The sequence below is a fragment of the Oncorhynchus kisutch genome, linkage group LG13 (genome assembly GCF_002021735.2).
Source record: "Oncorhynchus kisutch isolate 150728-3 linkage group LG13, Okis_V2, whole genome shotgun sequence".
NCBI classification, from domain to species: domain Eukaryota; kingdom Metazoa; phylum Chordata; class Actinopteri; order Salmoniformes; family Salmonidae; genus Oncorhynchus; species Oncorhynchus kisutch.
Window position 1 is genome coordinate 36,943,806 of NC_034186.2, and position 14,145 is coordinate 36,957,950.

Below are 14,145 nucleotides of genomic sequence, written 5' to 3' on the forward strand. Positions count from 1 at the left end.
GCAGTAGAATGGCCTTACTGAAGAGCTTTCAACGTGGCACCGTCATAGGATGCCACCTTTCCAGCAAATCAGTTCGTCAAATTTCTGGCCTGCTAGAGCTGCCCCAGTCAACTGTAAGTGCTGTTATTGTGAAGTGGAAATGTCTAGGAGCAACAACGGCTCCGCCCAAAGCGGTAGGCCACACAAGCTCACAGAATGGGACTGCCGTGTGCTGCAGCACATAGAGCGTAAAAATTGTCTGTCCACGGTTGCAACAGTCACTGCCGAGTTCTAAACTGCTTCTGGAAGCAACGTCAGCACAATAATTGTTCATCGGGAGATTCAGGAAATGGATTTCAATAGCCGAGCAGCCGGACACTAACCTAAGATCACCATGCACAATGCCAAGCGAAGGCTGGAGTGGTTTAAAGCTTGCTCCCATTGGATACTGGAGCAGTTGAAACGCCCTGACCTCAACCCCATCGAACACCTTTGGGATGAATTGGAACGCCAACTGCGAGCCAGGTCTCGTCGCCCAACATCAGTGCCCGACCTCACTAATGCTCATGTGGCTAAATGGAAGCAAGACCTCTCAGCAATGTTCCAACATCTAGTGGAAAGCTTTCCCAGCAGAGTAGAGGTTGTTATAGCAGCAAAGGGGGGACCAACTCCATATTAATGCCCATGATTTTCTAATGAGATGTGGTCGACGAGTATGTGCCCACATACTTTTGCTCATGTAGTGTAGTGTACCCTAACACCCTAGCTGTATTCTGGCCAAGCCAGAAGGAAATGTAGGCTGTAGACTCCAAGAAAAATACTGAAATTATACCTACACTGTCATCTGCAAATACAATTTGAGGATGGGGGAAGATATATTTTATAGATATGAATTCCTTATTCACACACACACACACACACACACACACACACACACACACACACACACACACACACACACACACACACACACACACACACACACACACACACACACACACACACACACACACACACACACACAAAGGATATGGCTTCAAATGTTGAAATCAAGGCAGTGAAATGATCTATCCACTCGTTTTTTTCCAGAAATATATTATTAATCCCATTAATGCAATGCAACATTTTGTTTTTAAGCCCAACCTGTAAAAAAAACAACACAAAAAAAACTATAATTTAAGACATGGTCTAAAAAAAACATTTTCTTGTTTTCTGAAACAATATTACAGTGACATGAGTAGAACTTTTGTTAAAACCGGTCCGTAGAGAAAAGATGAAATCCCAGAAGAACTTCTGCAAAGCGTTGATGTCATCGTTGTCATCTGAAGCAGGTTCCTGATTTTCTTCTTGTCCCTGCCAGTTTGTATTGTTCGACTATATAGATAATGGGTGAGAGATGCGTGCTATTTATGTTGAATATGGTTACAGTAAAGAGAGTAAATAAAGGAGAGATGTGGGGAGAAGGTGCTACTACTACGTACGGCCGGTATCTACAATCTATGTCTGTGGGTGGAGTAGAAACATCCCACCTCTGATAATAACTATATTGTTAGTCATACATTGTCTTCCAGCTACGGTCTCCCTCTCCAAGGTCCCACAGCATACATTCTTATAGTCATATTCAGACCCGCGTGACAGGGAGAGATTATGGGGTCTAAGGACGAAACCTTCCACAGTTCCCACAACCAAAAACTCCTGGCTCTGCAGAAATCTAATAAAGGTCACAAATTGGAAGATAGCCTCGATCTGACATGGTCTGTCTCAGGGTGGCTGGCTTTGGAGTCCTTTTTGGGTAAACCCGAGTCCGGAAGGGCTGGCGCCAATGATCCCATGCCCACTCCCATGCCGATTCCCATACCCGCACCCATGCCTGTCCCCAGCGATGTCAGAGTCCCCGGGAGGGAGGCTAGAGGAAACGCCCCCACAGACATCTGGTGGGGCAGCACCATCCTATGAGTCACAGCGCTCCTGAGCCCCACAGAGCCCGGGGGGGTCTGAGGTGGCCCAATGGAGGTTGAGGAAACACGGTTGGACTGTGATGGGCTCGGGGCCACGGGTTGAGCCCCTCCCTGGGGCAGAGAGGGCTGAGAGGCAGACAGTGCCCTGGCGTCCTGACTCAGACTGCCCATGTGCAGAGAGCGGGTGCTGTTATGAGTGTTGGGCCGGTGTGGGGGGCTGGGTACGATCTGCTGGACCAGGGAGAGCTGGGAGCCAGAAGAGTGGCCGTACTGGAATGTCCGTCCCCCAGCAGCTAGGGGGCTCTGGATGGGGGGGCTCGAGAGGGCGGAGGCGAAGGTACCACCGGCGTGTAGCTGGGGCTGCATGGTCTGCTCAGTCTGGGGAGGAGGGGAGGCTGACATGCTCTGCATCACCTGGAACCTCCGTACCATCCGAGGTGACTGCAGGGCCCCGGCCCCTACCAGGGGGCCTGCCATGGGGGGACAGAAGCTCATAGCCACAGCCTGCTGGAGGGTGGCGATGGCTGAGCTCTGAGGTGGGGCTGGAGGAGCGAAGATACCCCCGTGCGTGGGGGGGTTGGACATGGACATGGCACGAGGCCTCTGCATGTCCACCTGCTGCACCATCTCACGGTCATATTTCACAATCTCTTGGATAATTTCATTCTCTCGGTTGTTGAAGACACCCGAGTTGAGGTCATGCTGAACCTTGTGCATTAGGATTGAGTTCTTCTTCCCTGAGGACGGAAAATAGAAGAGAAGAGATGAGACTCTGTTACCTGAGCAGACACAGTTCCACTGTAGAATCAGCACAATCAATACATTATACAAAGTAATAAACAGCCAAATGGTCCAATGAATACCCCTAACAGTGCCCTACAGTAATAGCATTCTCCCCCCTGATTAGTTGGTATTAGAGAAGTTGCTGGCATAGCAGAACAGAGTATGGGGCAGCTAGAAGCAGTTAACCTGATGAGGACAGACATGTATTCACATCTCCTTTCAGTCTGCCTATCTGGAGGCTGTCTGTAATGGCTAAGGTGCATAAAGATGGAGGAATTCGGGCCTCCTGGGTGGCGCAGTGGTCTAAGGCACATCGCAGTGCTAGCTGTGCCACCAGAGACTCTGGGTTCGAGCCCAGGCTCTGTCGCAGCCGGCCTCGACCGGGAGGTCCATGGGGCGACGCACAATTGGCCTAGCATTGTCCGGCTTAGAGAGGGTTTGGCCGGGAGGGATATCCTTGTCTCATCGCGCACTAGCGACTTCTGTGGCAGGCCAGACGCAGTGCACGCTGACCAGGTCGCTAGGTGCACGGTGTTTCCTCCGACACATTGGTGCGGCTGGCTACCGGGTTGGATGCGCGCTGTGTTAAGAAGCAGTGCGGCTTGGTTGGGTTGTGTTTCGGAGGTCGCATGACTCTCGACCTTCGGAGTTGTAGTGATGAGACAAGGCAGTAACTACTAACAATTGGATACTACAAAATTGGGGAGAAAAAGGGGCTAAAAATACAATTTAAATTTAAAAAAGATATGACGCCATTGTTCTTGCACTATCCACAGACTTTTTAATCTACGGTGCGCAACTTGTAAATCAACGCGTTTAATGTGTAAATCAGCACAATCTACTTTTTGTTTTTTTAATTGCCACCTTCTTGGGGCTAAAATTGGGATCATGTATCCTGTGCTAATGCCAATACAAAAAAATTGTATTGGACAGCATTGTACAATACAGCAAGCTTAGCAAATTAGGCGTCTGTGCAAGTACACGGGGGCCGCCATCTTTATGCACCTTCGCTACTGAATTCACAGACAGTAATTTTTCACTGAGAAGGGAAGATACGCTCGAGCCTCCGTATGTGTCAGTGGTCTCACTGTAGATGTTTTAACTGTGTGTGTTTGTGTACTAGAGCTGGGCAAAAAGTCATATTGTGATCAATTGAATTCTTGACCCATTTTGCTCGATAACAATAAATAAATAATTGTCAAAAGTTTGGACACTCATTCAAGTGCTTTTCTATATTTTTACTATGTTCTACATTGTAGAATAATAGTGACGACATCAAAATTATGAAATAACACATATGGAATCATGTAGTAACCAAAAAAGTGTTAAACAAATCAAAATATATTTTAAATTTGAGATCCTTCAAAGTAGTCACCCTTTGCCTTGATGACAGCTTTGCACACTCTTGGCATTCTCTCAACCAGCTTCATGAGGAACGCTTTTCCAACAGTCTTGAAGGAGTTCCCATAGTTGAAATGGGAAAATCGGAAGTTTACATACACTTAGGTTGAAGTCATTAAAACTTGGTTTTTAACCACTCCATAAATTTCTTGTTAACAAACTAGAGTTTTGGCAGGTCGGTTAGGGCATCTACTTTGTGCTTTACACAAGTAATTTTTCCCAAAATTGTTTACAGACAGATTATTTCACTTATAATTCATTGTATCACAATTCCAGTGGGTCAGAAGTTTACATACACTAAGCTGACTGTGCCTTTAAACAGCTTGGGAAATTCCAGAAAATGATGTCATGGCTTTAGAAACTTCTGATAGGCTAATTTACGTCATTTGAGTCAATTGGAAGTGTACCTGTGGATGGATTTCAAGGCCTACCTTCAAACTCAGTGCCTCTTTGCTTGAGATCATGGGAAAATCTAAAGAAATCAGCCAAGACCTCAGAAAGAAAATAGTAGACCTCCACATGTTTGGTTCATCCTTGGGAGCAATTTCCAAAGGCCTGAAGGTACCATGTTCATCTGTACAAACAATAGTACGCAAATATAAACACAATGGGACCACAGAGCCGTCATACCGCTCAGGAAGGAGACGCTGTCTCCTAGAAATGAACGTACTTTGGTGTGAAAATCAATCCCAGACCAACAGCAAAGGAACTTGTGAAGATACCGGAGGAAACAGGTACAAAAGTATCTATATCCACAGTAAAACGAGTCCTATATCGACATAACCTGAAAGGCCGCTTAGCAAGGAAGAAGCCACTGCTCCAAAACCGACATAAAAAAAATCCAGACTACGGTTTGCAACTGCACATGAGGACAAAGATCATACTTTTTGGAGAAATGTCCTCTGGTCTGATGAAACAAAAATAGAATTGTTTGGCCATAACGACAATCCTTATCTTGGGAGGGAAAAGAGGGAGGCTTGCAAGCTGAAGAACACCATCCCAACCGTGAAGCACGGGGGTGGCAGCATCATGTTGTGGGGGTGCTTTGCTGCAGGAGGGACTAGTGCACTTCACGAGGAGGGGAAATTATGTGGATATATTGAAGCAACATCTCAAGACATCAGTCAGGAAGTGAAAGCTTGGTCGCAAATAGGTCAAGCATACTTCCAAAGTTGTGGCAAAATAGCTTAAGGACAACAAAGTCAAGGTATTGGAGTGGCCATCACAAAGCCCTGACCTCAATCCGATAGAACATTTGTGGGCAGAACTGAAAAAGTGTGTGTGAGCAAGGAGGCCTACAAACCTGACTCAGTTACACCAGCTCTGTCAGGAAGAATGGGCCATAATTCAACCAACTTATTGTGGGAAGCTTGTGGAAGGCTACCCAAAATGTTTGACCCAAGTTAAACCATTTAAAGGCAATGTTACCAAATACTAATTGAGTGTATGTAAACTTCTAACCCACTGGGGATGTGATGAAGGGTATAAAAGCTGAAATAAATCATTCTCTCTACTATTATTCTGACATTTCACATTCGTAAAATAAAGTGGTGATCCTAACTGACCTAAGACAGGGAATTTTTACTAGGATTAAATGTCAGGAATTGTGAAAAACTGAGTTTAAATGTATTTGGCTAAAGTGTATGTAAACTTCTGACTTCAACTGTATGCTGAGCACTTGTTGACTGCTTTTCCTTCACTCTGCGGTCCAACTCATCCCAAACCATCTCAATTGGATTGAGGTCGGGTGACTGTGGAAGCCAGGACATCTGATGCAGCACTCCATCACTCTCCTTCTTGGTCAAATAGCCCTTTCACAGCCTGAAGGTGTGTTTTGAGTCATTGTCCTCTTGAAAAACCACACATGCGGAGATCATCCATTCACCTACTCTGCGTCTCACAAAGACACGGTGGTTGGAACCAAAAATAGCACATTTGGACTCATCAGACCGAAGGACAAATTTCCACCGGTCTAAGGTACATTGCTCATGTTTCTTGGCCCAAGCAAGTCTCTTCTTTTTATTGGTGTCCTTTAGTAGTTGTTTCTTTGCAGCAATTTGACCATGAAGGCCTGATTCATGCAGGCTCCTCTGAACAATTGATGTTCAGATGTGTCTGTTACTTGAACTCTGTGAAGCATTTATTTGCGCTGCAATTTCTGAGGCTGGTAACTCGAATGAACTTATCCTCTGCAGCAGAGGTAACTCTGGGTCTTCCTTTCCTGTGGCGGTCCTCATGAGAGCCAGTTTCATCATACCACTTGATGGTTTTTGCGACTGCACTTGAAGAAACTTTCAAAGTTCTTGAAATTTTCCAGGTTGACTGACCTTCATGTCTTAAGGTAATGATGGACTGTCGTTTCTCTTTGCTTATTTGAGCTGTACTTACCATAATATGGACTTGGTCTTCTACCAAATAGGGCTATCTTCTGTATACCACCCCTACCTTGTCACAAATCAACTGATTGGCTCAAATGCATTAAGAAGGAAACAAGGCATACATGTTAATTGAAATGCATTCCAGGTGACTACCTCATGAAGCCGGTTGAGAGAATGCCAAGAGTTTGCAAAGCTGTCATCAAGACAAAGGGTGGCTTCTTTGAAGAATCTCAAATATATTTGGATTGGTTTAACAATTGTTTGGTTACTACATGATTCCATATGTGTTATTTCATAGTTTTGATGTCTTCACTATTATTCTACAATGTAGAAAACATTCTAAATAAAGACAAACCTTGAATGAGTAGGTGTGTCCAAACTTTTGACTGGTACTGTATATTTTTTTTATGCACAGTCACTTTCCATTAGCGGCAGGACTTTTAAGGTGCCAAGTAAGACATGAAAAACGTTAGCTATTTCATCTAACATGTTCAGGAAATTAATATATATGTATAAATACACTGCTCAAAAAAATAAAGGGAACACTTAAACAACACAATGTAACTCCAAGTCAATCACACTTCTGTGAAATCAAACTGTCCACTTAGGAAGCAACACTGATTGACAATAAATTTCACATGCTGTTGTGCAAATGGAATAGACAACAGGTGGAAATTATAGGCAATTAGCAAGACACCCCCAATAAAGGAGTGATTCTGCAGGTGGTGACCACAGACCACTTCTCAGTTCCTATGCTTCCTGGCTGATGTTTTGGTCACTTTTGAATGCTGGCGGTGCTTTCACTCTAGTGGTAGCATGAGACGGAATCTACAACCCACACAAGTGGCTCAGGTAGTGCAGCTCATCCAGGATGGAACATCAATGCGAGCTGTGACAAGAAGGTTTGCTGTGTCTATCCGCGTAGTGTCCAGAGCATGTAGGCGCTACCAGGAGACAGGCCAGTACATCAGGAGACGTGGAGGAGGCTGTAGGAGGGCAACAACCCAGCAGCAGGACCGCTACCTCCGCCTTTGTGCAAGGAAGAGCAGGAGGAGCACTGCCAGAGCCCTGCAAAATGACCTCCAGCAGACCACAAATGTGCATGTGTCTGCTCAAATGGTCAGAAACAGACTCCATGAGGGTGGTATGAGGGCCCGACGTCCACAGGTGGGGGTTGTGCTTACAGCCCAACACCGTGCAGGACGTTTGGCATTTGCCAGAGAACACCAAGATTGGCAAATTCGCCACTGGCGCCCTGTGCTCTTCACAGATGAAAGCAGGTTCACACTGAGCACATGTGACAGACGTGACAGAGTCAAAACAGGATCTAGAATGATCAGATTCATTTGGGGCTCTTTAGAGATGAAGTTACCTGCATCTTTTTGTGCATATTGGCTTAGGCTATATACTACATAATTCAACACCTAAGGAAGTGGAAGTCAAAACATTGCCAACACTAAATATGATATTGTTGCTAGATAGCCATGTAATTGATCTAATTAATATCCAACAAAAAACGTTCCATTGGTTAGGCCTATGTAGGCACTTGATGATGTATTCACCACAAATGATGCGCTAGGTTCCGCCAACGCATCACCTCAATGATTTACTCTGTTTGTAAAGCGCTGGTAATTTCTCAATATTTAGTGTTGAGAAATGTTTTTCATACATGCAGAAAGCTGAGACTCTCCTCTCTTTAACAACAGTAACATTAGGCAAAAAGTGTTTTTCCTGCAATTACATTTTGAAATGTTGTTCGTATGCTCCCTTCACTCTGTGCACAATGTGGGGGGAGGGATTGAGAGCGGGCAGCGAAACAGGGGCGGAGGGGCAGATACTTTACTTGCAGGAAGCAGGTTAATGCACATTACAGTTGACCAAATAATGGTTTGAATAGAACCCTAAAAAACATTGTGTCTAATTAGCCTAATTACCAGTTTACGGACGTAAGCAAAATGCTTTGGTAAGAGGCAGGCAATGTCGGTGTCTGCAATTTTCAGTTAATCGTCCCATCTATAGCATGCACCACCTGAATTGTAAACACAAGGGTGTGAGGATGGGTGGCCTGTGTTTTCTCAAACATGAGGTGGATCAACATGTGCATGTGTGTAGTGGTTGTGTGGGCCTGGGTTGGTGGTGGTGCTGGGGGAGAACCAATTTGCAGCTGAAATTGCCTCCTTCACGGAGCTCACGCAGGCGGCCAAGTAAGATCACAGATCCATCTCTCTCATCTCTCCAGTGTTCAAAACATTTCTAGTTGAACGCGCATTAAAAAAAACTCCCAGGATTATTACTTCCGCCCCCTCTCAAGTTTCAGAGTTTCATCTTTACTACTCTCTGTTTTTCTCCCTATCAGCAGGGGATTTTCAACTTGTCCGTCTCCATCGGGCTTTTAGAAACAAATAGAGTGACACACACATGAAAACATCAGGTGGATTTGAAACATGAGTCTGAGGGACTGGGAGAACATGGAAAATACAGTCTGACAGGGACATTAACTCTAATTCAAGCTGCATAACTAGCTAGCATGGTACAACACAGTCCAGTTGACTGCAGAGTGGTAGGCCCCAGGCCAAAAGGGACAAGTCTATTATGTTTCCTTAGGGTCAGGATAGAGTTCAATGAGTCTAGTCTACTGTCTCTTCCATAGACATCTAAAGGCGCCAGAGCACTGTAGTACACACCCTGATCTGCTAAACAGAAGGATCATCCTGACATTGTGTAAACCACAAGACTTTATAAACATGATTTCTTTGGATGCTTTAGGTGAAGGTGTCGGAAAAAGACCAAAATAACTCCAAGGTTAACAGAGAATTACCATCCTCTGAATTACTGTTTAGATCTGGAATTCATTAGCTTTCTACCCAGTGACTGTTTAGTCTGGCCACTGACAAAACTAAGCCTTTGATCCAGGATGCCTCTGTTGTCAGTAAATCTAGAGAATAGCTAAACAGCAGACGAATGAACCCATTCGCGTGCTTGTACAATATTTAGCACAATATCAAAAACGTGCCACAAATCAAATTATGTTTGGTATGAATGCAAAATATTCACAAGAAACATTCATAAGAATTCATAAGAAGTGTTGTTCTTAAGATCTGAGAGAGAGAGATCCAGTCTCCATTGAATTGACTTATAAAGCATATATTCTAGGGTTGTGTACGTGAGAGAGAGTGTGTGTGTGTGGATTTCTTTAGATATTTTGTATATACTGAGTGTACAAAGCATTAAAAACACAGGTAAAAGCTATGATCTTTTATTGATGTCCCATGTCAAATCCACTTCAATCGGCGTAGATGAAGGGGAGGAGACGGGTTAAAGAAGGATTTTGAAGTTTTGATACAATTGAGACATGGATTGTTTATGTGAGCCATTCAGAGGGTGAACGGGCAAGACAAACGATTTAAGTGCCTTTGAACGAGGGATGGTAGTAGGCGCACCAGTTTGTGTCAAGAACAGCAACTCTGCTGAGTTTGTATCAAGAATTGTACACCACCCAAAGGACATCCAGCCAACTTGACAACTGTGGAAGCATTGGAGCCAACATGGGCCAGCATCCCTGTGGAATGCTTTCGACGCCTTGTAGAGTCCATGCCCCAATGAATTGAGGCTGTTCTGAAGGCAAAAGGGGGCGCAACACAATATATGTTCTGTGAAACCTTCCTAATATTGAGTTAAGGAAATTGCTGTAAAATGACTCACTCTGCAGTCTCCATTGACTTGCACTGGATTTCCTTATACTGCAAGTACTCTAGCGGTGTGTGTGTAAAAGAGTGTGTTTGGATGTGTTTGGATGGGCTGTTCTGAAGGTGTTCCTAATGCTTGGCATATTCAGTGCATTCAGAAAGTATTCAGACTCATTTGCTTTTTCCACATTTTGTTACGTTACAGCCTTATTCTAAAATAAAACAATTTCCTCATCAATCTACACACAATACCCCATAATGACAAAGCGTAAGAATCTTTTTTGAGTGTTTTGCAAATGTATTCAAAATAAACACAGAAATACCTTATTTACATAAGTATTCAGCTACAAGACTCAAAACTGAGCTCAGGTGCATCCTGTTTCCATTGATCATCCTTGAGATGTTTCTACAACTTGATTGGAGTCCACCTGTGGTAAATTCAATTAATTGGACATGATTTGGAAAGGCACACACCTGTCTATATAAGGTCCCACAGTTGACAGTGCACGTCAGAGCAAAAACCAAGCCATGAGGTTGAAGGAATTGTCCGTAAAGCTCCGAGGCAGGATTGTGTCGAGGCACAGATCTGGGGAAGGGTACCAAAACATTTCTGAAGCATTGAAGGTCCCCAAGAACACAGTGGCCTCCACCATTCTTAAATGGAAGCAGTTTGGAAGCACAAAGATTCTTCCTAGAGCTGGCCACCCAGCCAAGCTGAGTAATTGGGGGAGAAGGGCCTTGGTCAGGGAGGTGACCAAGAACACGATGGTCACACTGAAAGAGTTACAGAGTTCCTCTGTGGAGATGTGAGAACCTTCCAGAAGGACAATCATCTCTACAGCACTCCACCAATCAGGCCTTTATGGTAGTGGCCAGACGAAAGCCAATCCTCAGTAAAATACATATGACAGCCTGTTTGGAGTTTGCCAAAAGGCACCTAAAGACTCTCAGACCTTGAGAAACAAGATTATTTGGTCTGATGAAACCAAGATTGAACTCTTTGGCCTGAATGCCAAGCGTCACGTCTGGAGGAAACCTGGCACCATCCCTACAGGTAAAGCATGGTGGCGGCAGCATCTTTTCTGTGAGGATGCTTTTCAGCGGCAGGGACTGGGAGACTAGTCAGGATTGAGGGAAAGATGAATGGAGAAAAGTACAGAGAGATCCATGATGAAAACCTGCTCCAGAGTGCTCAGGACCTCAGACTGGGGCGAAGGTTCACCTTTCCAACAAGACAATGACCCTAAGCACACAGCCAAGACAACGCAAGAGTGGCTTTGGGACAAGTACTTGAGTGGCCCAGCCAGAGCCCGAACTTGAACCTGATCGAACATCTCTGGAGAGACCTGAAAATAGCTGTGCAGCTCCCCATCCAACCTGACAGATCTTAAGAGGATCTGCAGAGAATAATGGGAGAAACTCCCCAAATACAGGTGTACTAAGCTGGCAGCATCATACCCAAGAAGACTCAAGGGTGTAATCGCTGGCACAGGTGCTTCAACAAAGTGCTGAGTAAAGGGGCTGAATATATTATGTAAAGGTGATATTTCAGGGGGGGTTTATACATTTGCAGACATTTCTAAAAACTGTTTTTGCGTTGTCATTATGGGGTATTGTGTATAGATGATGAGGGGGGAAAAAATGATTTAATCAATTTTAGTGTCAGGCTGTAAAATGTGGAAAAAGTCAAGTGGTCTGAATGCTTTCCGAATGCACTGTATATATTGTTCTGGACAATCTATATACCAAATTTTTTTTAAAGATCGAATCATTTAAACATGTATTCATTCACATGACGTGATTCATGGAATGTGTAAAAACAGTAACCCCATGTGTCCAGAGACAAAATATAGTACAATATCAACAACTCACATTGTAGACAAATGCTTTGGCTGATTTAAAAGATGTCTTCAGATTCGTCCATCAGTAAGCTCAGAGAACAAGTGTACTAAAATACATTTTAAATTTCTGTTACAGACATGAATGGGTTAAACAGAATATTAAACCTTTCTTGCTCCCCTATGCTCTATTCAGGTTAGGTATTAATCTGTTGTCAAAGATCAAAGACAACTCAATCTCATCTGAATGTGTGAAACCGAATGTCTCGTACTTGATGTGGAATCTGGCTGCTATGGCAACCGCTGGCAGGTGGTGGATGCAGGGCCCCTGCACGTCACCGAGCGGTGACATCAGCATCACATTGACCTTGCCTTCACTGTTTAATAATTTATATGTTTACACTCAAAGCTCGGAATTCACTAACCAGGTGCTTTCTGATGATAGCTGAGTGACTGACAGCGTAGCAACACTGGAGGTAACGCAGCAACCAAGAAAGAATACGGTAACTTCCTCCCTTCCACTCAGAAGAGGAGAGCATAAGGAAGCTGTTTAGACAGTGTGCTGAGCAGTCCCTTTCACAAATGAGCATCACTCCTCCTGAGAGCACATTTACAGTAAACCCAGGGGAGGACGGCACACACAGTCATTTTGAGATAAACATCATATCTTGTGAAAATCATATGCTGAAGATACACCAGCTGCATCTAAATAAACGAACCAGGGAAGTCAAAGAGAAATGATTAGTGGCATAGTTACTGTAGGTTCCATTCATAGAATACACTATGTCTGTTTTTGTTCTGCTGATTCTGTGAATGACAAAAACGCGCATAGCTAATCCTGTATGGGTCAGTGGCTTATTTACTGGTCAGTGGGTGGGCTGGTCTCACCTATCCGGTCCAGTCGGTCGATGGCCACAGTCTCGAAGGCTCGTCTCATCATGGGGTACTCCTCCAGCACCTCATTGAAGTTATCCACAGACAGGGAGTAGAGACGGCAGTACGTGTCCGCCCGCACACTGGCCGTCCGTCTGCCTCGGGTCAACAGACAGATCTCTGAGGGAGAGAGAGAAAGACAGGACGGTCAGAGACAGACACAATTACTACACGGCCAGAGGGAGCATCATTACTGTAACTCAGCTACAGAAAACATGTCAAGGAAACATGAGCCATTCGAATGTCATGATCCCCATGACAAAGTTCCCTTGGACATGTCACACTCGTTATTCTTCTTATTTCTATCTTATAAAACACTGCTACACTATGATTCAAATACAATGCACACACAATCCTACAGTATCAATGTATCACATGTGGACATAGGTCATTTACAGAGAGGATACAGAGCATGAATACAGAGAGGAGAAAGGCATTTAAACCAAAGACCCTGCTGAGACTGCTTTAGTGTATGGAGGGAGCTACAGGATTGGATACGTAGTAGAGCCAAGGTTCATTACATTCAGGTGTTACCCTTCCTTCTCTGGCCTGTGACTGATGGTTGTCTTGACAACCATATGCTCTTTTTACTCTGCTGCCTCCCCGTTCTCCCCCCTCGCTCTGCTGTCGCGTGTGAAGGGTATCCTCTGGCTCTCAGTAAAGGGGGGGGGGGGGGGTATTTACTGTATGCATGGGGGAACTGCACTGGCTCCACTCTACATATCAGCTTTTACAGTGGTAGGCAACCCCCCGGGGACCATGGAAAAATAGGATTTAACAAGAAGCGCAGTCAAGTAAAAGATCAGCTACTGCCGGCCGGACAGAGGCCCACATACCATGAAAGAGCAACAAAGGGATGTTCCATTCATGAGTTATACATTTACATAATAATCTTGTCAGTAAGCCGCAGTGACAAACCCTCTCCACCCCAGCTCCCCTCCCACTCTCAAAATGGCTCCTTATTCACAGGGTATTAAAGTGTGACCTTGAGTGTCAGCGCTGGCCCTGTGTCTCTCCGCTATCTGATGGGGGATTTACAGTTCTTCACAAGATTAATGAGATTCCGTTCTCTCCGCTGTGCCGAGCGCTGCAGAGGCAAGCAGCAGAACACAATGCTGGGATGTGATTCTGACTCTACTACACCCATTTACTCACTCCGGTATTTCCTCCTTTAAAAACAAATTACGGC

At 44.6% G+C, this 14,145-nt stretch overlaps 1 protein-coding gene across 1 annotated transcript in view; it reads right to left on the reverse strand.

Annotated features, from left to right (window-relative positions):
• Positions 1-1,009: 1,009 nt before the first annotated feature.
• LOC109901548 (potassium/sodium hyperpolarization-activated cyclic nucleotide-gated channel 2-like) overlaps positions 1,010-14,145 on the reverse strand; it is a 73,467-nt gene continuing 60,331 nt past the window's right edge. The window contains exons 7-8 of the mRNA XM_031786157.1: positions 12,912-13,076; positions 1,010-2,674 (exon numbers count right to left, since the gene is read on the reverse strand). Of these exons, the coding sequence (XP_031642017.1) occupies positions 1,701-2,674; positions 12,912-13,076 (1,139 nt within the window). The 3' untranslated portion in view covers positions 1,010-1,700. The remainder of the gene's footprint in view (positions 2,675-12,911; positions 13,077-14,145) is intronic.